The 21862-nt window shown below is 57.3% G+C and overlaps 2 protein-coding genes across 2 annotated transcripts; one reads left to right on the plus strand and one right to left on the minus strand.

The window, feature by feature from the left end:
- Positions 1-9664: 9664 nt before the first annotated feature.
- LOC119114179 (uncharacterized) lies at positions 9665-16776 on the minus strand. Its single transcript, XM_037238384.1, has 9 exons — positions 16738-16776; positions 15844-15988; positions 14735-14841; positions 13604-13687; positions 12846-12956; positions 12239-12322; positions 10844-10900; positions 10426-10539; positions 9665-9911 (listed from the first exon to the last, which is right to left on the minus strand). Exons 1-9 carry the CDS (start codon positions 16774-16776, stop codon positions 9780-9782), a joined length of 873 nt encoding a protein of 290 aa, XP_037094279.1. The 3' UTR covers positions 9665-9779.
- A 739-nt stretch (positions 16777-17515) lies between these two features.
- On the plus strand, positions 17516-21689 carry LOC119114181 (lactosylceramide 4-alpha-galactosyltransferase-like). The gene is made up of 4 exons (XM_037238385.1): positions 17516-17522; positions 18024-18085; positions 19689-19816; positions 21476-21689. Exons 1-4 carry the CDS (start codon positions 17516-17518, stop codon positions 21687-21689), a joined length of 411 nt encoding a protein of 136 aa, XP_037094280.1.
- Positions 21690-21862: the final 173 nt, after the last annotated feature.

Genomic DNA, 21862 nt, shown 5'->3' on the forward strand with positions numbered 1-21862 from the left:
TGCTGTGTTTTGATAATCATGGTAGAAAGCAGAACAATCCTCGACGAAGGTTCAAAGATTGACGTCGGGGGACAAACCTTTGTAAGCTTGTTTTGATAGAGTCGATAGGCGTTACTCACCTCGCCCGGATTCGCCGCTTTGTATGCCATAAACGGATAGAGGGGGTCCGATGCGACCCCCCCCCCCCCCCCTCCTGTAGATTCCAAATAAACTAGAGCCTCGTGCAAGAAAAACAGCTGATCTGACTCAGACAGTGGGTGAGATGACGTGGCTAGTCATAAGATGCATACGGTTTGGTCAATGATTGACCCAAGTAGGCCAGTTCAAAGCTCATCTTTTCCGGTCATCAGATGCTCTCAGTTTAACATGTCAATTATTGTGACATCCTGCCGGATAGCGAAATGAAACTTAGACGGAGGCGTTCCTGGAATACTTTTGAACATACATAGGACAGAATAACATATCCTTATTCCTCACAGAAAAAAAGAGGAGAATGTAGATATAGACGCGTTGATATTTCTGCGACACGCCTCTATCTAAACAATAGCAGAAGAATATCCTTTGCCGAAGCAACAGACTAGAACATGCCTTTATCGCAACAACAGGACTCATGCTATCGTTTCGATGAAGGCGTGTTGCGGAAATATCAACGCATCTACATCTCTATTCTTCTGGTTTTCTCCGAGGAACAAGACTATTACTTCTTTCTTATCTATGAGAACAATGTTCCTCGCAAATGCACTGAACAACTTACGTAATTTTGAACAAAATGATGTGTAGTTTTGAGTGTTCTTGGCATCCATTTGTGATGAAGGGCTGTGGTTAGCCTGGCCTCTGCACCGCCCGTGATCTTGTCGAATGACAAAGAACACTACTATCAGTATTTCGTCGGTTCCGGAGATTCGTGCATTGCCACCCGGCTCCCACACCGGCAGGGGAGGCCGTGCAATGTTCCTAAAAACGTCCCTGTCCAGTAACCAAAACATCTAGAGCCACGTTCTGTGTCAAAACTAGTGGAATGATTGCCCCAAAGGCTGTAGAAAATTCGGGCCACATTGCATCACACGCAGGAGATATTTCCTCATAAAACCTTACGGGCAAGGTCGCATCAACCCTTCACCTCGTTATCAGGGTGAGGGCTAGGTGATGAACTGCCTCATTACCTATGGGCAACTTCCTACAGTCTTGACGTCAGAACATTTCTGCGGACTCCTGGTACGCAACTCTTACCGCGTTAGTAACTATTATCGCCGCGGGTACGTGCTATGTGGGCCCCTCGCCCGATGTGCTGAAGGAGTTGCGGCGAACGTTTGGTGCATTCTTCGGATTATCTAATAATCTGAGGAATGCTCAACAGTGAGCAGTCTGGCTGGGGGCTGCCGATTGTTTCTGCCTTGTTGATGGGCTGCGTTGTAGGTCACCGTGCGGTTACCATAGCTAGCTTTCGTATCCTCTCCATATAGCCGTGTTAACACGATAGTATTACAATACTGAGCTGCAGCGCTACCGCCCGGTTTGCCTCCATGGAGATGCGTCTTTCGTGAGTGCTGTTTTTAAGTGCTCAAATCCGACTGTGTGGTATGTGTTGGAACGATAACGCATCAGTGCATTCTTATTTGCTGCGCATAGGCTTATCAAAATAATGGTTTGTGGTAAGCATTACCACTGTGAAGCATAGCAGCGGATTGAATATTTACTTGATTTGTCATGGCGAAATGTTCAAATAGCTTTCAATGCAATGGGTTGTGGGGAGATATTGTGTATCTGGCCTACTGCCGATAATTACATCTAAAGCATCCGATGATTTGTAGGTGTTTCGATTCCCAGCACTTTAACAGTGCAGGCGCACTGACCAAGCATACTGTTCACCCGCGGAACATGTTTTTATTTGCTCAAAATTCGTTTTGCTTTGTTCCCCCACGGACCCCTTAAATCTCTCATCCTGCATACGCCAATATGTCTTGTATTGCTTCCTGTACTGTCCTCCTCAGCTGCAGCTAATGGGGGCGCCGGTCTCGTTTGAAGGATATTTGGATTGAGGCGCGCGTCGCCTGCAGCCGCCGCCGGAGCCTCTCTGACCTCGGTGGGGAGACTGCTCGCCATTGGTACCGGCCAGAGCGGCATCACGACAGGCCGGGGCCGCGGGCCGCAGGCTTCCAGTCAAATCATCAGCCTGACGTCCAGCGCTGGGTTAGTACCCACGTCAGCGGTCTGATGTCTGATGATGTGGCGAGTACCCACGTCATCGGCCTGACGTCCAGCGCCGAAGTGAGGGGTCACGTCAGGGGTCTGATGGCTGATGATGTGGCGAGTACCCACGTCAGCGGTCTGATGTCTGATGATGTGTTGACTACCCGCGTCATCGGCCTGATGTCCAGCGCCGAGGTGAGGGGTCACGTCAGGGGTCTGATGGCTGATGATGTGGTGAGTACCCACATCATCGGCCAGACATCCAGCGCCGAGGTCAGTACCCACGTCAGCGGTCTGATGTCTAGTGATGTGATGAGTACCCACGTCATCGGCTTACGTCCATCGCCGAGGTAGCACCCGCGTCAACGCGGATGGTCCCTCTTCTCTTACACAGATGGACTGAGTGCCCGCCTGCGAGTTGAAGCTTACCGTGACTCTGTCAACAGTTCCACAGTCGGGATGCGTGGGTCTTAACCACGCCTGCTTAAAGGTCGGTCCGTTCGAGACGCATCATGGCGTCTCAGCCGATACCGGTTAAACCTGGGAGGCTTGGTGGACATGTTGTTGACATTTCCTTCAAATTCACCGTCTTAAAGGGAAGGTTCCACATTTGTATGGGGTTTTGAACTAAAAAAAACACCTTGAAGGTCATTCGATGCAATCTACAGCCCTGCCTTTCTTGACCAGGCTTTGAGCGGGCTTGTCAGGGCCACACTATTGACCGGGGGGAGGGGGGGGGGGGCAGATTTGACCCGCCCTCACCCCCGCTGATCTAAAGAACGACTGGGGCTCATTCAGAAATTCAAATTGCCATCGATAAGATCGCGGCATTCGGTCTCAGACCACACAACAAACTTAAGTGAAGTGTGTTTTTAGATCAAGGTCAAATTCTTAGGTTGCTTTGGAATGTATGAACTCCTCCAAAACGCATTTAGAAGCTCCTCCAAAACGCACTTAGAAGCGTATCTCATGGTGAAAAATCAGTGCGCTCTGATCAAACATGCAACATAGGAAGGTATGGCATGTTATGCGCACTGCACCAGACTTAGAACCCAGGTCATATGCCGTGTGAATGAGAGCTGAAACCTTGGTGTGCACGTCAATTTTGATCCATTTATTTCCATCATATTTGAATCACCTGAACGAAAAATGAAAGAAAGACCTTCCCGCAATGATAGGCATCAGACATTTGAGCAAGAGCAGCCACTTGTTCATAACCCGCCCAAGATCAAGGTCAAACGGATGACCTCGGTGGTGGCTAGCGGTTGGATCGGTTTTCGCGTTGTTTTCGATGGTTCAGTTCTGCCGACAGCGCAACCTGCTACCCTTCAACCCCACCGTCATTCATGTGGTCGTTGGTTTGAGTATGAAACTGACAGACGACTCCCGCCGCCCCGTCACCGCGCCGCTGCGGCGGACCTGAGCCCCGCCGCCGCCGCCACCACGGGCCGGACACCTGGACACGGGCCATATGTGCTGTGAAGCATTTCAATCCATAACTCGGTCTTTGTTACAGATGATTGCATGCAACTTGCTACAGACATCCATCACAATCATATCTAGGACACGTTTTTTGCTGTTTTTTATTTTGAGTCTGAGAAAAATGTTGAGTGTACTTTTCATCAATATTTTTGCGATCTGACACGCATTTTGACACTTTTTATCAACATTTTTCTTAGCTGACGTGGCAATACTTCAATGTGCAAAATTGAAACAACGCAACACAAAATATGAATGATAAACCTACTTGGCTCACATTTCCCGCATACCGATATCAAATATGTTCCTTCGTTCGGGTTGAGTGTCAATTTTTATTCGGCTGTGTGTTTCTATCGACAATAGCAAACATCGCGTCCCTCTGGCGTCACTTACGCTTGATCTGTTGTGGTCTCGTAGTTTCTATTTTGGTAAAATGCGTAGAACTCTACAGTTGACAGCTACTGACAATTTCGCAACGATACCTCACGGCGTGTTTAAATTAGGGCGAATGTTGGACAGGGGGGGGGGAATTTGACCCCCGTCCAATGCCGGGCTAAGATCTACATTATTCCAGTTTTGAAGTACACGCCCGCGATGATGTGCAGACATTTTTGTGCATGGTTTTTTGGCGCCCATGCATCTAACACGCATGAAGACGTCATCAAAATACTGTCATTCCATTAGCTGCACGGCGACCAAGGTCAAGAAAAGCATAATCGTCGGGTTGCTCATGCCTGGCGTTTATGAGCACGATTTCCAGATGTGACGGCCGTCAGTCAGCTCTCAATCAATGTTGTGCAAGATTCGATGACGCAATTAAACAATGGCGTATTGAGGAACACATTTATTATAGAGAGAATCTGTCTTATTTATAGCCGTCGTTTCCATTCATGAACATACCAGTAGCTATGAGTGAGCTTGTTCCACCATACCTGGTTCTTGCTTCAGCATGTTCAAATGTGACACATTCCCCTGAATTCGGTCGCATCGAATCGTGTGGTTGGCATATTACAAGGATTACTTACAGGCGCTGTTTTACCATAAGCAGAGCATCGCGGTAGAGGCTGAGAAAATCGTATCGAACCCTTCAGCACTTGCTGATACCCCAACGTCGAGCAAAAGACCTCTTGCCGTTAAAAAAAGAGAGATTACTGATACATGAGTGGTTGATCTGAGTATCTAACTTTATACATTTACGACCATGCAGACATTAATTTACAAACATCAGCACACGTGGTATATCCTTACGGTATAGCGTATTCAGCCCCAACATTTCACGCGTCCTGCTCTCACCACGACGCGCCTGCGGTCCCAAGCGCTTACCAAAGGTACGCTGGGGTCTTAGAAACGCGTGCGAGGTGTACCTGTGCATAGTGCATGCGCTATAATGCCGGCAGGTGTTCATTACCTGGCATGAGGTGAGGGCGATGTCGTTGCTGGTGCTTACGGTAAGTGAACCCCTGATCTCAGCCACGATAGTCCGTAGAGGATGCATCGGTTTCGTATTTGCTAAGTTAATAATCTGATGATTCAGCTGCGGTGGTTTTGCGTTCTTTGGCTCTTACGACGATGACCAAGTATGTAAGTAGTGACGGAAGACAAGATACCGCACTACATGCCGGTCATGTTTCGCCGCATATGTCCACGAAAGGATATCACTTAGGGGCGTATAATTCCAAAATACTTTAAAAAAGCGTTCTGTGCCTAAAGACTGTCAAACTACATACTACTGCACTAGATTTGCATGACATTTTTATTCTGCATCACTGGAAGCGCCATCGCAAACTGGGCAAACAGGTACAAAATGTTTCCATTGCCTTGTCATCCGGTAGTCAGGGAGGGCTCAAAGGTGCGGACGGGCCAACGAACATTATTGCGATCAATTTAAGTATATTGAAGTGGATGAAGAAGCACATTCCGATCTCTTATTTTCGGAAATGAGAGTGAGCTTAATTACTGTTCATTGCATCCTAAATTATTTGACGTCTTCAGGCAGCACAGACAAAAAGCCGGCATCCAACGAGCACCCCGCGACAAGTTTTTATACTACATCCCTGGATAGTAGTGGGGTTTTTCCACCACATCCTGACCTGCCGCGTCCGCTACCCTGCGGCCAGACACTTGGGCTAAGCTCGTTAGGCCTGGAAATCCCATGCCAAGCGATGGTCTGCGCAGATAACCCTAATACTCAGAAACGCTCGAGAATATGTGCCAAAAGATCCGTGACTTGGACAAGTTTTGATCGGCGATGCAAAAGTCCCCTGATTGGTCATAAACGATGCAGTGTTGCGTTGCAATGATAGGTTGACATGCCGTGAAAACGTCCAGCTGCTATTGGGCGTTCTATTGTGTCTGTTAACTTTTACCATAAGCTGATGAATGAACAGAGGCGAGAGCTACGATGGTACATTTTGCGGTGAGCACTTTTGAATGTGACAAAGTTTGGAATAGCATATGTTCATTTCGCTTTCAGACATTTCAACAAAATGATCATAGCTGCTTGCCGCCTCAGTGGGCATCGCGACTGAGGAGGACCATAAAATAGGAGCAAAACAAACAGGTGAAATCCAGTCATGCAGCCAAATACCAACGATACGCAGAAATGCATCCAACTATTTGGCAAGAGGCTAAGGTACTTAGACAGGTGAGATTAGACTATTCGATAAGACAGACATATGCGATTAGACAGACAGATCAGTGGCAAGTTAGAGGCGAAAAATGACGCTGATGGTCCCTTCAGCATATCGTATGCCTGATTTCGTTCCTGCCCATTAGATTACACACAAATAAGTTGCTCAACACATGTATGCATATCGGACGTTCTTCCATTCAACATTAACGAAAACGGCATCAAAATCTTCGAAATAAGAACCCCTTATTACCCATCCAGGAGACACCCAAGACTTTCCGTTCAGTCTTAACCCTTAGATATGTACGATATCCGGACACGGCAAGGTGAATAGCGTTTGTCCCATGGAGATCAGTGATGTTCCCGAAACATACTAAATACTTAACATACTACAACCACAAGTATAAACATAAACTAAATTAAAACCATCACTAACAATACTAAAACTATCACTAACGACACTAAAACTAACATAAACAAAACCAAGACTAACATAAAAAACTAAAAAATACTACTTCTACTACAAATATAAAAGTAAATATAAACATAATAGCTACATACTAAATACGGGCACAGTGATATTCCAGAAACATCCCAAATTCCGCATTATATTTTTCCCCGGCCACCTATATTTTCGTCCATTTCCAATGTGCGAAAGTGTAAATGAGAATCTCATTGGGACAAATCGCATGGGGTTTATAACAGGAAAATCGAACAAATGATTTCCTCGGAATCTGTGGGAAGGTATAATCTGTTCTATCCTGCACATCAGAGTAACTTCTGCAACTCGCAGAGAATAGGACTACTGCGTTCTTTTCGTTCTTTTCAGCTGCATCAAATGCATGCTATTTGTCTTTTATGCAGGGAGTAGAGCTGTGTCAGGACCTATATGATCTAGATCAGATAGTATCCGAGGTATCAGCACAGGTCACCTGAGCCCATTTACGACCTCGATCCCACGTCATCAATGATGAGGGTTTTTAATAGGCGATAAGCTTGAGTCAGTTGGGGTTTCGGTTGGGGATGGGGTTTCATCCCTGGTCTTTTGTGAGCTATGTTGTCATGGACATTGTACTAAAAAAAAAACGAAATGATAGGTGAAAAACGTGATGTGACCTTCAGGGGTCCCAGCCTAAAAAGTGGAACCGAATGGAAGCGTAGAATCATTATTAGGCTCTGCCGAGACACGTCAGCAATCGCATACGTACGCACACGTGAGTGCAAACGTCATACATGCCAATGCGTTCTGTCACTGGACCGTTTCAACCGCGATATCCTTTATCATAGTGAGGTGGCGGTAGGTTCCTGTCCGTGCTGGTTTCAAAATACAGACTTCAACGTTCAAAATGGTAAAAAATCTGCGCTTTGTGCTTCATAACTGAAGGATACCGACCGAAAATGTGTACTTTTGTTGTTGAGGGGCCTTGCTTTTGTTCATGTAATAAACCGAAGAACGGGCGTGACCGTTTTGCTGGACTCTGCAGTGTGCATCCGTCCAATGGCACGAGCGAAAACGTCGAGAGCGCGAACAAGGCGGGGCCCGACTTCCACGAAATCTCTCTTGCCAGTTCGCGTCATATCTCCGATCATTGTCTGTTCATCTCGCCACCACAGCGCGCCATTCGTCGTCAGACTCTGCAGAAACCGCGTCACGCCTGCTCAGCACGAAACAACTCGCTCTGAGCGCTCTGGGACGCTGACGACTCCGCGATGAGCGCAGCCAGGTGTTTCCGTCAGCGATTGAGAACGGACAGCGCAGCCGCGCGATCCTCTGCATGGTTCCAACAGCCTCTGATCCCCGTTTGCCTCCCCTCCTCATCAGGTCAGCGCTCTCCACTGTCAAACGCAGCGCGCTTTCGGTCCGGCTTTATGTACAAAACAACCAACATCACTCGGCGCTGGGCGGACGCCCGGTGAGTAGAAAAACACAGGCGTCCCACATGGTCATTAGAGTAAAATTTGAGCGCAGAGGCAGTAGGCAGACGAGTCAGGCCCCTCAGGGCCTTCTCGGGAGCCCCGCACAGGCCTCGCACATTGCCGGAAGCGAGGCCCGACGGCGCGACAGACAACCAGAGGCCGGAGCGGGCCGAGGCTGAGGCGGCGGCGGCCGGTGCCCGGCCGGGCGCCGACGGCGGCCGCTCCTAGAGCGGCTCGCCGCACCGGCCGGCCGCGCGTTACTACTCCGCCGTCGCACCCGTCGCCGCGTGCCCGGCCACGCACTGCCCCCAACGGCACACACTCCACTCCGTGTTACCTGTACAACAACGTACGTACCCTAACGGCGCGCGCTCGCGCGGCCGACGAGCGGGTGGACCACCCGCCGATTCGTTGATCACTTCGGCCGTCTCGGGGACGGCCGACGACTGAACACACCCGAGCACCGAGCCCACACGGACCGCCGTCTGTGCGAGCCGGGCGCGCCACGCCGACTCGACGGCACCGCCAACGGCTCCGGTGGCACTGATCGCCGCTGAGGTGCTCACCCGCCGACCGGCCCCACCTCAGGGCGCGCTCGGCGGTCGCCCCAGACGGGCTCGCCTTCGCAGCCAGCCAGCCGGCCGGCGCGACGGCGCACCCCGGCAAGTGGTGAGGCGTAGAGCTGCACAATGCGCTTCGCTTACAAGCGACGCCGGCGAGCGTGGCTGCCGAAGCCGGAGTAGAACATCCCCGGCGATCAGACCGCGCTCCGCGGAGGCGTGTGCCAGGACCGTGTTCGCAGCGCGTTTGATGTGCTCGTGGCGAACAGCCAGACCGTCCGCTCGGCGCGCTGCACTGCGCGTGGGGGGCGTTGTCTAGATTCGGAGCCGTCGGCAAGGTGTGAAGTGCCCGATCCGTGGCTGATGAGTGTACCGGACGGGACACCACGGCGCGTGCGACGAAAGCCCTGCTCGTGGCGTGCCTGACGAGCATTTTCCGTTCCCTAGCCAACCCGCACGGGTGTGGAACACCCGCAGAGACCGCAAACGGTAGCCAATCCGCACGGAAACCAGACTGCAGTAGACCCGCACAGGCACCAAGCTGCACTAGACCCTCACAGGCACCAGGCTGCAGTAGACCCGCACAGACACCAGGCTGCAGAGGACGCTCACAGGCACCAAGCTGCTTAAAGACCCGAAACGGCCACCGGGCTGCAGACGGCGCTCACGGAAGCCGCGCTGCGATCCACCGCGGGCTACGGTCCACGCAGAAGCAGATTTAAACCGTACCCCAACTGCAGCACTCCCGGACGCCAGCACAGCACCGGCCGCGCCGCGCCGCAGTTCACGTGCGGCGGCGCCGGACCGCCTCCAGCCGCGATAATCACCTGCTCCGATGCCCTCCCGGCCCCCGCGGGCCCCGCCCCTCCCCAGCTGCCGCCGCACCGGCCTCTCCCCGCCCCATCCGCGCCACACTCAAACCATGCCCACGCCGCCAGCCCGTTCCGACCGCAGCGCGCCCTCCGCCGGCGCGCCCCGGCGGCGGCGGCGCTCGCCGGCCCGGTCTACATCTGCACCCGCGACAGCCGCGTCTCCAGCTCGCCGATCAGCTGGTCGGTGCGCTCCGACTGGCCGCGGAACTTGCCCGGCTCCGGGCCGATCATCTTGATCAGCTGCGGCACGTCGTTGTACGACACCTGGCCGGGAGGATAGTCATTAAATTAATCATTTAATTTCATTAATTAATAAAATTATTAATCATAATGCATGATATACATCAAATACATCATGCCATAATAAAATCATTTATCATCAAAGATTAAAGATCTTTTCTTACTTGAGAACAATACATTAAAGTTTAATGTAATATTCTCAGATAAAATAGTAGAATCTGACGTAAGAAAACGGCTTCGTGGTCCAGGACACTTTCGATACCCAGGTAGTTTCAAACGGGGGGAAGGGGCCACCAGACGTTCAATAACCAGTCGCGCATGGATTGTCGACCTGTTGAAGTCCACAACCCACGCGCGCCCTGTACCACCGTGAGTGACGTTCTTGCGCCTTCTATGAAACACTTCACGGAGTTCCCCAGGCTTCAAGCAATACAAGCATACAACAGCGAAAAGCGAACATACGGAAAAGTACCGCTCATACCCCGCATGACGTCCCCACTGAAGTCGCGTTCACCATCTGCCGGAGCGTTTACCCTACCTGAGCAAATTTGGCCAGGGCGCGCATGCAGCGGTACACGCGCTCCTCTGGCGGCGAAGTCTGGAAGTATTGCAGGATCGCCATGGCCAGCTCCGTGGCCACGTCGTCGAACACCTGGCGGCCGAAAATGAAAGCACCGCTGTGACTGCTGACAACAGGTGGCTAACCGATAGACCGGGGGAAAACAGCGCAGGGAGATGGGCAGCCCTTGAAATCACGCATCGTTTGTTAATGGCGAAAAGAAAGACACTGTACTTAAAGCGTTTATTACAAATGAATATCACAGGCATAAACAAGACACGAGCATGCTACTAAAATTTGCTTTCGGCAAATGCGCTCAAGCTGAACAGCGAAACAAACTTGCCAGACGCAATAGCACTACAGAGTCTTAACGGCTCGCACCCGCCCAGCCACTTACCTTGTTGAGGCTTCCCATAGGCATCAGCTTCCGCATATTCATGTTAGTTTTCATTTTCTGCGGGTGAGAGCAAACCAAAGGCGGAGTATCGGGTGCCAAAACGGACAGTTACGTCACACGGCAGCCAGTACAGGGGTTAGTGGGCTCGAGAGACGGTGACGCCCGGCCTGGAGCAGGACTCGGAGGCTCGGCGGGCGGGCCGAGGCAGACCGGACCTCGGAAGGGGACAAATTTGCCGGCCGAAGATGCCCAGGCTTAGTCGACGCGGCGTCCCGATCACGCACAATAATATTCCGCGATATCCAACGAAAGTGAGCAGCCGCAAATGCTATGAAATCCGTGTGACCTTCTACCAAAGTTCAACTCGCGAAAAAGGCCCGCCGTAAATGTACCTTGCAGTCATAATAGCAAAAAATACCAGACATGGTTCAGAAATATTATACATACAAGCACCCATAATGGAATAAAGAGGTGGGATGGGCGCTTACGGAACAATGCAACAATAAGACAGCGTTGCGCTCGTCAACATACATTCTAGTTCATAACGTAACGCAGAATGATGTCAATTCTGCTTTTGCGCGGAGCTGATCAGTCAAATACTTATTAAACCATCCAGGATGAGTGACCTGAGCCGCTGCGGTCAGGCCGCGTGAACTGGAGGACGGGGGAGGAGATCCTGCTCATCCAGCAGGTCAGGTCCCAGGCTGGTCAGGCCGCGTGGACTGGAGGACGGGGGGGGGGGAGACCCTGCTCATCCAGCGGGTCAGGTCCCAGGCTGGTGACGGAAGTGGCTGGACCCGAGCCGCTGCGGTCAGACCGCGGGAGCTGGAGGACGGGGGGGGAGGGGGAGACCCTGCTCATCCAGCAGGTCAGGTCCCAGGCTGGTGACTGAGGTGACTAGACCCGAGCCGCTGCGCATGCGCACTACCGGCACGAGCCGAGGCAGGGCCGGCAGTGGGACGTCTGCCGTCCCCGCCGCTGGCTCTGGCGGCCACTACAGACAGTGGTGACGGTGCGAGCCGGCGCAGAGGTGGGCGGCAAAGACCAGACCGCCGGCCGGTACACCAGCGCTGACACACACTCTGCTTAGTCTGGCGGTGCAAAGAGGAGTGCTTCACGCGTCACCCGCTAGCTCTGGCAGCAGCTCTGACGACAGCAGCCACAGCAGCCGAGGGGAGTCGGATGCACAGACTGCGGCTGATGCTGCGGACGGAGCCGCCAGCACCGGACAAAATGGATCGTGCGGAGGACAAGACATTAGCGCGGCAGCAAAAACGGACGGGTCGCTCGCTCCGTCCACAGAGCGCGCGACGGGTGCGGCAGCACCAACCTCTACTCATACGGGTAGAACGTCTACTCGTGCCGGTAGAAATCGATACTGACCACGGTTTTTACCTCCTTCACAGCCAGGTTGTACATGATGGCCGTGCCGCGGTCCTGCATGTCGCCGGAATCGGCCAGCAGGGCGTTCACTGCCACCTGGCGGCGACGGCGGCAAACACGTCACGGCACACGCGGGAAGCACGGCCGCAACGTTGCGACCAATTCTTAACAAACGCGCGGGCCGTCACAGTTCTGAACGCGGTTAACGAGTCCATCCAACGGCGTCAGCTGATGTGCATTCTCATTTTCTCACGCTACTCAACGTTCTCGTCGCCAACAAGCGAATGGCGCGCGCTGCAGGGTCGGTGCGCGTTTCGGTGCGACGCGACCGCAACGTATCCAAGGTCCGACGCACCTTCACCTCACCTTCCACTGTGAACACGGATGAGGGCTCATCATGAGGAGCGGCGACGAGCGCACGGGTGGGCCAGCCGCGTCCTTCCTATCCCCCTCACCCCCTCACCTTGACCCAGCCCCAGCCAACCTTCACCACCGCTTTTGACCGGGTGCGTTCTCCCCAGCCTCTCTCTTCTCTCTTCTCGCCTCCCCCCCCCCCCCCACACGCATGTCAGCAGCAGCAGCAGCAGCAGCAACTGCGGCGGCTGCGGCGGCGGCGTACCTTGGTGGTGACGCGGATGTTCGAGATGGGCATGTTGTTGTGCGGGCTCTGCCACTCGGAGATGTACAGCAGCCACTCGCTGCTGCTGTTCTGGTCGAACATGTTGGCGAACTGAAACGGCGGTCGGGCGCGCCGTCAGTCCACCGTCGCTGACGCCGCGGCAGACAGCGAGGCGGACAGCGAGGCGGCAGCGACGTCGTGTGCCGCCGCAGCACCCGCTAGCGGCGGCCCCGTCTGCTCACCGCGGCACCCGCTGGCGGCGGGGCCCGTCCGCTCGGCGTTCACCGCCGTCAGCGGGAGCCAGGCACAGACCGACACCGCACCTGGTGACACTGCTCCGGCTGACTGTCGCTATAGGTAACTGTAGCTGTCACTGTAACTGTTGCTGTAACTATGGGTTTATCAGTAATTCATTCCACACCAAAATGCTTGACTCCGTGCCAAAATATCCCACTGCACACACACACACGCGCGCACGCACGCACGCACGCATGCACGCACGCACGCACGCGGTGCACCCCAGCGCGTGACTGACCACTGGCGAGAGGGCAGGTAGCTCGTCACCTGGCTTCACACGTTAATACATACCCGGTGTGTGCACCCGGCCTCGTGTCTACGCGCCAGACCCACCCCCAGTGGGCGGACAGCATACACTTCTGATGTGTGGGATACCAATAGGGCGCATGTCATATACATCTGATCTAAAGGAGATTCATATATCCCCCGCCTGTATCTGGTCTGTGTAGGGCATGACTCACCATCAGGGACAGGGCGGCCTGTTCATCCTGCGGCAGCCGGTCCACGTCGTCGGCGTAGTTCATGATCACGTGCTCACGCCGGTCCTGTCAGCACGGGGTCACGTGTTGCGGGCTGGTGCCAATCACACCTCAGCCCTTCCAAATCCCTCGGACACGGCGCGAATATCGACTTGAGTAAACATCTCGCACTCACTGCATCCAGCTTATCCCCACTGTAACTACCAGCTGAAACTCGCAATCGTTTGATGAGCAAGCAGTGGCAATGTTCCCAAGTGACGTCTAATCTATAACCCCATCCCATACCAGATCTCAGTGCTCTCATTCATGCCCCAGCCGAAGCGACGGCGGCGGCGACGGCGACGACGACGACAAATACGACGACGACGGCGACGACGACGGCGGCGGCGGCGAGCAGGATGGAGGTGGGGCGGTCTGTGCGGTAACCTCTGTGTACATTGTTGATGGGATAGGTATAGAACATGGATTCTCTGTCTTGAACGATTTCTATTCGGCCGTTCTCGAGAATCAACATACATCGGCCGTATCGACCCCGCCGGGAGCCGGGCGGCCAGCCGCGCTTATGAGGCGATATCGTCCTGCCCGGAGAGGGCGGCGGCCAAGAGACGGTCAATGCCTCGGCCGGGCGGCCGGGCCGCCGCCGCGTGACGTCACCGACCGGCGCCGGCCCTCAGGTGAGCGGCAGCCGGCCAGCGGGCCGGCCCGCCTCCGGCCGGGAGACCGGGGACCGAGACAGGGGGCCGGGGTGGCTCTGAGGAGGCGCTGGTGTTGGCCGGGGGCGCGGACCCGGGCCATCACCATCGGAGCGGCATCATTGGGGCCCGGGTCATCGGAGCAGGCCACCAGAAAGGCTCTGATGCCGGTGATGTGATGCCGGTGACGTCAATTCGGAAGGTGACTGTCGTCGCCTTGGTGACGTCAGGGGATAAGGACATCCACCCGCGTGGGTCACGTCAGGTCAATTCGTGTCAGCTCAGGTCAGCGCACCCGGCTCGTGACCACGCCTCACCCACTGAGCTGGTAAGGGGTCAGCACGCCGCCTCACAGTGAGGCCACAGCCCAGGTCAGGTCAGTTGAGGTCAGGTCACGACGGCGGCCGCCCCGCCCACCGACCTGGTGCAGGATCAAGATGAAGTCGTCCCGCAGCGTCGCCACAGACAGCAGATTGAGCAGGTGGACCCGGGAGGTCGGCGGCAGGGACTTGTCGTGCAGGATTCGACCTGCGACAAACGCGACCCGGTCAGCCCCAAACCTGGTCCGACGCACCGCATACGTAGTAGGCTATCGGTAACGGGTCCCGGAGCCGGCCCTCAGCCGACCTGGTCAGCGGCTGACCGGCGCGGCCGGCCGTGTTCATGCCTACGGGCATTGACCACGTGACCTGGCCCAGGTCTCTTGTGCGGGCCAGAGTGGCTGCAGACTGGAGGAAAGGACGGCGGAGCGTGGCCGGGGGTTGGGTGTGTCCACGAGAGCGACTGTAATAAGGGTGACCGAGTGAACCAAGGTCTACACAAACTTGGTAGGTGCTACCTTCAAAACGCTAGGGGCACGCCTCTACGCCTAAATTGAAGGGGGGAGGTAAAGTGGGCAGCCACGACGGTACGGTTGCTTAATTAATACTCCCCGCTACCGAAGGCAACAAAAGACAGTGACAATATTGAGCCCAAAGATCAGCTTCCGTGACATTCAAAGAGTCGGGACGAAGATGCCCACCCGTAAGGCTTCTGACCGTCAAGTCAGTTTGGAGGTCACATGACATCTCTGCACCAAGCAGGGATGCAGGTCCGACGTCGAACGTCGTCAGGGTTCAAAATAATGTGTCCTCAGGGTTAAAAAATAATGCGTTAAGAGGGTTCAAAAATAATGCGCCACGTATGCCCGACCCGTGGAGACGCTACCATACCGCCTACTAAAATGTCACGACGGAACGGTTAAATCACGGTCAGCACGAGCTGTGCAGTGAGGCTGTGCTACAGCCTATGGCCGAGAACAGAGACGACACGCGGCCGAGTGCAGCTGCCTTCCCAACGCTGGCAACATTACCGCTCACACTGAGTGAAAACAGACAGAAATTGAGTGAAACCCGACTATCCCAATTAGCTTTGCGACGTTACCTTTTCAGCGGCGCCGGTATTCAGCGTACTAGCTTTACGCCAGAAACTTTTCCAACTTAAAGCGTTGAACAGCGTCGCAGCTGTTGGCCGTTGTGGCGTACGACTGACCGAGGAAGTTGATGAAGTTCTCTCCGAGCGCCCAGGCGCCCTCGTCCTCCAGCATGTACTGCCGCAGCTCGGCGACGTTCTGCTGCTCCTCGGGGCTGAGGGCGGGCCCTGCGGCCGCCTCCAGACCGGCGAACTCGGCCAAAACCTGGAGACCGAGGCGTCACAGCCGTTAGCACTGGGACAGACCTTGGCGACCAAGCCGCCACAGCCGTCAGCCCTGGAATAGACCCTGGCGACCAGGCCGTCACAGCCGTCAGCACTGGGACAGACCCTGGCGACCAAGCCGTCACAGCCGTCAGCACTGGGACAGACCCTGGCGGCCGAGCCGTCACAGCCGTCCCCTAAGGTAAGAGCTCCGGTGACCTCACTGAGCCTTCACAACCCTCAACAGGGCCACAAACTCCCGTCACGTCACGACGCGGTTTTACCCGGCCAGCGACCGATGAAGAGGGTCTCTGCCGTCAGCAGAGAAGTAAACCTGATCGAGACTTTGTGCATGTGTGGCCGCTGCTTAGGCGCCTGAGGAACCAAACCCAGTAGTATTCAATTGTACTTTTCCTGCGCGCTATGCCTCCATGAAGTTAAATCAGCACACTCTACTCGTGCCAATATTTGACATCAAAGGCGCGCACCTAAGACGTTCCACAGGCTCATATCTCAATGGGCAGAGCTTGGGCCGTAAGCCAATACAGCACTGTGCATGCGATGGTCGTATTTGCGGAGGCAATACGAAGATACGGCCGGTCTACCCCGCCGGGAGGAATCGGACCAGATGCACGACAATACCGCCGGCTTCCAAAAGATTCTGTCATTGAGTGATGCATGAAACTAATGCCCTCACTGATGCGCTTCCAATGCATGTTAAAACGTCGCCAAATTTGTCATTAGACGCACGCTCGGGCCCGAAATGTGTCGGGCACTTGTCATGGCCATTTCGACCGCATGCCCCGGAACGTTTTACCTAGGTTTGTTGCAGAACGAGGGCCAGCGAAGTGTGAAAAGCCATACACGTGGATGGCACGTAATGCAACGCATACATATTCACATACCGAGCGATGTCGGCGTTCACCGTTCACCGATACCCACCTGCCTGTATCCCACCCGTGACCGCCACCGTAGAGTGACGTCACCTCCGGTGCGCGCCGCGCCCCACAGCGGGCGGGGGGGAGGGGAGGGAGACCGATAAGAGCCACCTTGCGTTGTCGGCCGGGGATATCGGCTCCAGTGCGGCGACAGACGGCCGGCCGGCGAGAGCGTGCGGCGACGCCGCCGTCGTGCACGGCGCCACGGCGCCACACGGCCCTCTAACGGGAGGACCGCGGCTGCCAGAGAACCGGAGCGACGCTGCAGAGGCGCGGCAGCGGACCACACGACGAAACGCCGCCAGACCAGGAGACTGGTGGAGCCCGGCAGGAGCGGTACCACGGCGGCGCAAGACTACAAGACCGGTAGGTGAGACCATAGGACCGGTGTGTGAGACCACAGGACCGGAAGGTGGGACCACAGGACCGATAGGTGGGACCACAGGACCGGTAGGTGAGACCACAGGACCGGAAGGTGGGACCACAGGACCGGTAGGTGAGACCTTAGGACTGGTAGGTGAGACCACAGGACCGGTAGGTGAGACCACAGGACCGGTAGGTGAGGCCACAGGACCGGTGTGTGAGACCACATGACCGGTAGGTGAGGCCACAGGACCGGTAGGCGGACCCGTGGCCAGCGGACTCAGCCAGCGTCAGAAGGACCGGCCGGCACCGAGCGCCGTGAGTTGCGCTGTCAAACGCTTTATTTCGTCCGCATTTGCGAGTTTGGCGAATAGTTTGAACAGCTCACGGGAGGTGTCGGCTTACAACGGATGTCTAAAGCACAAATTTCTGATTGCGATGCCCGGTAGATGATCCAAATCCATTCCCAGGCGTGAGGCGCGCCGGCTTCCCCCAGCGTCACGGCAACGAGGACACCCACGCGGCCGCAGTGGCGATGTTTCCTGCGGAGCGCGCCTGAACAAGCCGACGACAGGGGCGACGCTTTCGCCGCGTGCTGGTGCACGATCGCTTCTCCGGTCGGCGTCGGCACAGACGGATCCGCGGTGCCGGCGGTGCTGATGTCGGGCCGGGCGTTGGTGGCGGCGCACGGCAGCCGCGGCCGACGGCGCCGCTGGCTGCTGCTGGCCGCCGCAGCACCGTCGCTGCTCTACCTGCTCTGGCTGCTGTGGTGGCGTCCCGACCCGGCGCTCGAGGCCGTCTTTACCCCGCCGCCGCCGCCGGGTCGCCGCCCTCCCCGCCGGCCGTGCGCTCGGAGCGCTGGCTGGCCGTGCCGGCGGCGCCGCCGCTGCCGGTCGACGGCTGCCTCTTCCTGCTGGAGACTTCGGGCCGGCGCCGGCTCACGCCGCGCGAGTGGTGCGCCGTTGAGTCGGCGGCGCGCGCGCACCCGCGCCTGCTCGTCGTGCTGCTGGTGGCGGCGCCGCGCCTGCGCCGCTCCGCCCTCGCCGACCGGCTGCTGGCGCGCACAACACGATCGTGGCGCGGCTCGACTTCGGGTCGGTGTTCGCGGGCACGCCGCTCGAGCGCTTGGTACCAGAGTCGCGCCGTGCTGCGCTCGCGCTGGGCGGTGAGCCACATGAGCGTACGCGGTAGAGATTCGCGCTCCTGCTGCGCCACGGCGGCCTCTACCTCGACACGGACACCATCTGTTCGTCGCTCACTGGCCGGTGAGGGGAGAGGGGGAGAGGGAGAGGGAGAGGGAGAGGGAGAGGGAGAGGGAGAGGGAGGGAGCGGGAGAGGGAGCGGGGAGAGAGGGGAGGGGGGAGAGGGAGAGGGGGAGAAAGAGAGGGAGAGGGGGAGAAAGAGAGAGAGAGGGAGAAAGGGCGAGGGAGAGGGAGAGGGAGATGGAGAGAGGAGAGAGGGAGGAGAGGGGAGGGAGGGAGGGAGAGAAGGAAGGGGAGAGAGAGGGGGAGAGAAAGAGAGGGGGGAGAGGGAGAGAGAGGGACAGGAAGAGGGACAGGGGGAGGGACAGGGACCAGGGAGAATGAGCGGGAGAGGGAGAGGGAGAGGGAGAGGGAGAGAGGGAGAGTGGCTGCCGTACGCGGAGAGCGTGTGAGGGCGCGGGGGCAGGGCGGGAGACGCCCGCGTTTCCGTCATGCGGACATGGTCGTTCTGAATCGTGGGGGGGGGGGGGGGGGGGGGCGAGCCTCACAGTCGCCGAGATACGGTGGCGCAACCGCGGTGGTATGCTTTCCGATGGAGGTGGTGGGACCCCTCCTGGGACTGAGGGCATCCGCAACGCATACCAAATGAGCCCCAAGCATATAAAGGCCCCGCGAACTCAACACCAATGCTCCTCTGCGACAAAGTTGGTCTACTGGCTGGAAAGGCACCTGTAACTCGCTCGGCCCCCTCTTGACCCCTTCCTGGCCCTAAGAGCAACGCCACTGTGGAGACGATGACGGCTTGTGTTGTCTGTGGCAATGAGTAGAACGCCCAGGTCTGCATGATCCGCTGACGGCCGCGCCGACCATCAGCAGGGGGGGGGGGGGGGGGGGGGGGGGGAGAGCGCCACCAGCACAGCAAACTTCGGCCCGGCAAGGCTGCAACCGCCTGCTCTGTCTCGAGCGGCACCGTGCCATCCGTCGCTGGGAAACCAGCGCGCCCCCAGCGACCGCCGGACCCAGCGGCGCGGCCTGATCCGCCGCTAGCCCCGGTCAGCCGGTGACCTCCGTCTGCGCTGCCGCCGCAGAGCTGGACGACGGCGCCGGCCTGGAGTCGGAGCACGCGGTGGCGGCGGGCGTGCTCAAGTTCGGCCGCGGCTCGCCGGTGCCGCGGCTGCTCGCGCGCCGCCTGGCGGAGGACTACGACCCGTACGACTGGGGACGCAACGGGCCCGGCGTCGTCACCGAGGTGCTCACCGAGAGCTGCGGTCTCCGGCGGCTGCCGCTGACGGCCTCTCACTGCGGCCACTACATCATCTACGGACGGTGAGAGCGCGGACCACCACATCAGCTACGGACGGTGAGAGCGCGGACCACCACATCAGCTACGGCCGGTGAGAGCGGGGACCACCACACCAGCCACGGACGGTGAGAGCGGGGGCCACTACATCATCTACGGACGGTGAGAGCGGGGGCCACTACATCTACGGACGGTGAGAGCGGGGGCCACTACATCATCTACGGACGGTGAGAGCGGGGACCACTACATCATCTACGGACGGTGAGAGCGGGGGCCACTACATCATCTACGGACGGTGAGAGCGGGGACCACTACATCATCTACGGACGGTGAGAGCGAGGACTACATCATCTACGGACGGTGAGAGTGGGGACCACCGCAGCAGCCACGGACGGTGAGAGTGGACGGTCACTACAGCAGCTACGGACGGTGAGAGCGGGGACCACCACACCGGCTAAGGCCGGTGAGAGCGGGCGGCCACTACACCAGCTACGGCCGGTGAGAGTGGAAGGTCACAACACCGGCTACGGACGGTGAGAGCGGGGGACACTACACCATCTACGGACGGTGAGAGCGGGGAACACCACCCAGCTACGGACGGTTGAGAGAGGGGGGGCACTACACCAATCTACGGACGGTGAGAGCGGGGGACACTACACCGGCTACGGACGGTGAGAGCGGGGACCACCACCCAGCTACGGACGGTAAGAGCGGGGGACACTACACCATCTACGGACGGTGAGAGCGGGGAACACCACCAGCTACGGACGGTGAGAGCAAGCGGACACTACACCAGCCAAGGCCGGTGAGAGCGGGAACCACCACACCCGCTATGGACGGTGAGAGCGGGCGGCCACTACACCAGCTACGGACGGTGAGAACGGGGACCACCACAACGGCTACGGACGGTGAGAGCGGGGACTACCACACCAGCTACGGACGGTGAGGGCGGGGACCACCACACCAGCTACGGACGGTGAGGGCGGGGACTACCACACCAGTTAAGACCGGTGAGAGTGGACGGCCACTACACCAGCTACGGACGGTGAGAGCGGGCGGCCACCACACCAGCTAAGGCAGGTGAGAGCGGGCGCCACCACACCAGCTACGGACGGTGAGAGCGGGAACCACCACCAGCTACGGCCGGTGAGAGCGGGGACCACCACACCAGCTACGGACGGTGAGAGCGGGAACCACCACCAGCTAAGGCCGGTGAGAGCGGACGGCCACTGGTGACGGCCTGCCAAGCCAACAGAGCGAACGGTCGACGCGTAAAAGAGCGTAAGGAAGACTGCCGCCGCCGATGGCGCGGAGCGTCTGCGGCGCCACACTGCTAATTGCCACACGAGGCGCGATGTTCACAGTAGCGAGGATCAACGCGCTGTGCGGTGTTCCGAGCGGGCCTGAAGCGGGAGGTCGGTCCTCTCCGTGCGGCCGTTGTACTGAGATCCAACTAATGACCGCAGGATATGACAGACTGTGTGTGCTATCTGTTCTATGCTCGTGGTGTGCCGATGTGTGAGCCCGACGCCGTCGTGAGCCTTGAATTACATGTGCACCCGTTTCTACCTCCTCGACAGATGAAATCAAAGTTTTGCTTCACACACCGCGCAGCTGCGCCCCGCCTCCGCCCCCGATGTGTTGCCACACCGCCGTCCTGACCCCGCCCCCCCCCCCCGCCACAGGCGTCGCTTCTACGCCATCCCGTGGATCGACTGGAGCCTGCTGCTCGAGCCGGCCGCGCGGGACGCCGTGCTGGAGCGCGTGGACGGCTCATACGTGGTGCACACGTGGGCGCTGTTCACGCGCGCGCGCCGCGTGCCGTCCGGCTCGGCGTACCACCAGCTGGCCGAGCAGCACTGCCCCTGGTCGCTGCAGCTGAGCGGCGCCGACCTCTGACGTGACGCAGCCAGTCTCCGCGCCACGTTCGACACACGTGAACTCGCTGGCCGAGCCCGACCAGCGCCGCTGGGGGCGACAGGGGGGACAGAGAGAAGCGACAGGGAGACGGCAGGAGCGACAGCAGTCCGGCGCCCAACGCTCGCACGCGACGGCTGCTCCCGTCCACAGGC

Source organism: Pollicipes pollicipes, unplaced genomic scaffold, assembly GCF_011947565.3.
Source record: "Pollicipes pollicipes isolate AB1234 unplaced genomic scaffold, Ppol_2.1 Scaffold_7262;HRSCAF=8765_pilon_pilon_pilon, whole genome shotgun sequence".
NCBI lineage: Eukaryota > Metazoa > Arthropoda > Thecostraca > Pollicipedomorpha > Pollicipedidae > Pollicipes > Pollicipes pollicipes.

What these genes read in the sequence shown, in the direction of transcription:
- LOC119114179 (XM_037238384.1), bottom strand. Translation starts at nt 16,776, where the DNA reads ATGGCCATGACAAGTGCCCGACACATTTCGGGCCCGAGC. An exon ending in AGGCCGCCCTGTCCCTGATG is followed by an intron (nt 12,957 to 13,603) that starts GTGAGTCATGCC and finishes CCGCCGTTTCAG; the next exon opens with TTCGCCAACATGTTCGACCA. An exon ending in CCCTGGCCAAATTTGCTCAG is followed by an intron (nt 9,912 to 10,425) that starts GTAGGGTAAACG and finishes CCTCCCGGCCAG; the next exon opens with GTGTCGTACAACGACGTGCC.
- LOC119114181 (XM_037238385.1), top strand. An exon ending in CCGACCCGGCGCTCGAGGCC is followed by an intron (nt 18,086 to 19,688) that starts GTCTTTACCCCG and finishes CGCCTGGCGGAG; the next exon opens with GACTACGACCCGTACGACTG. An exon ending in CACTACATCATCTACGGACG is followed by an intron (nt 19,817 to 21,475) that starts GTGAGAGCGCGG and finishes CCCCCGCCACAG; the next exon opens with GCGTCGCTTCTACGCCATCC.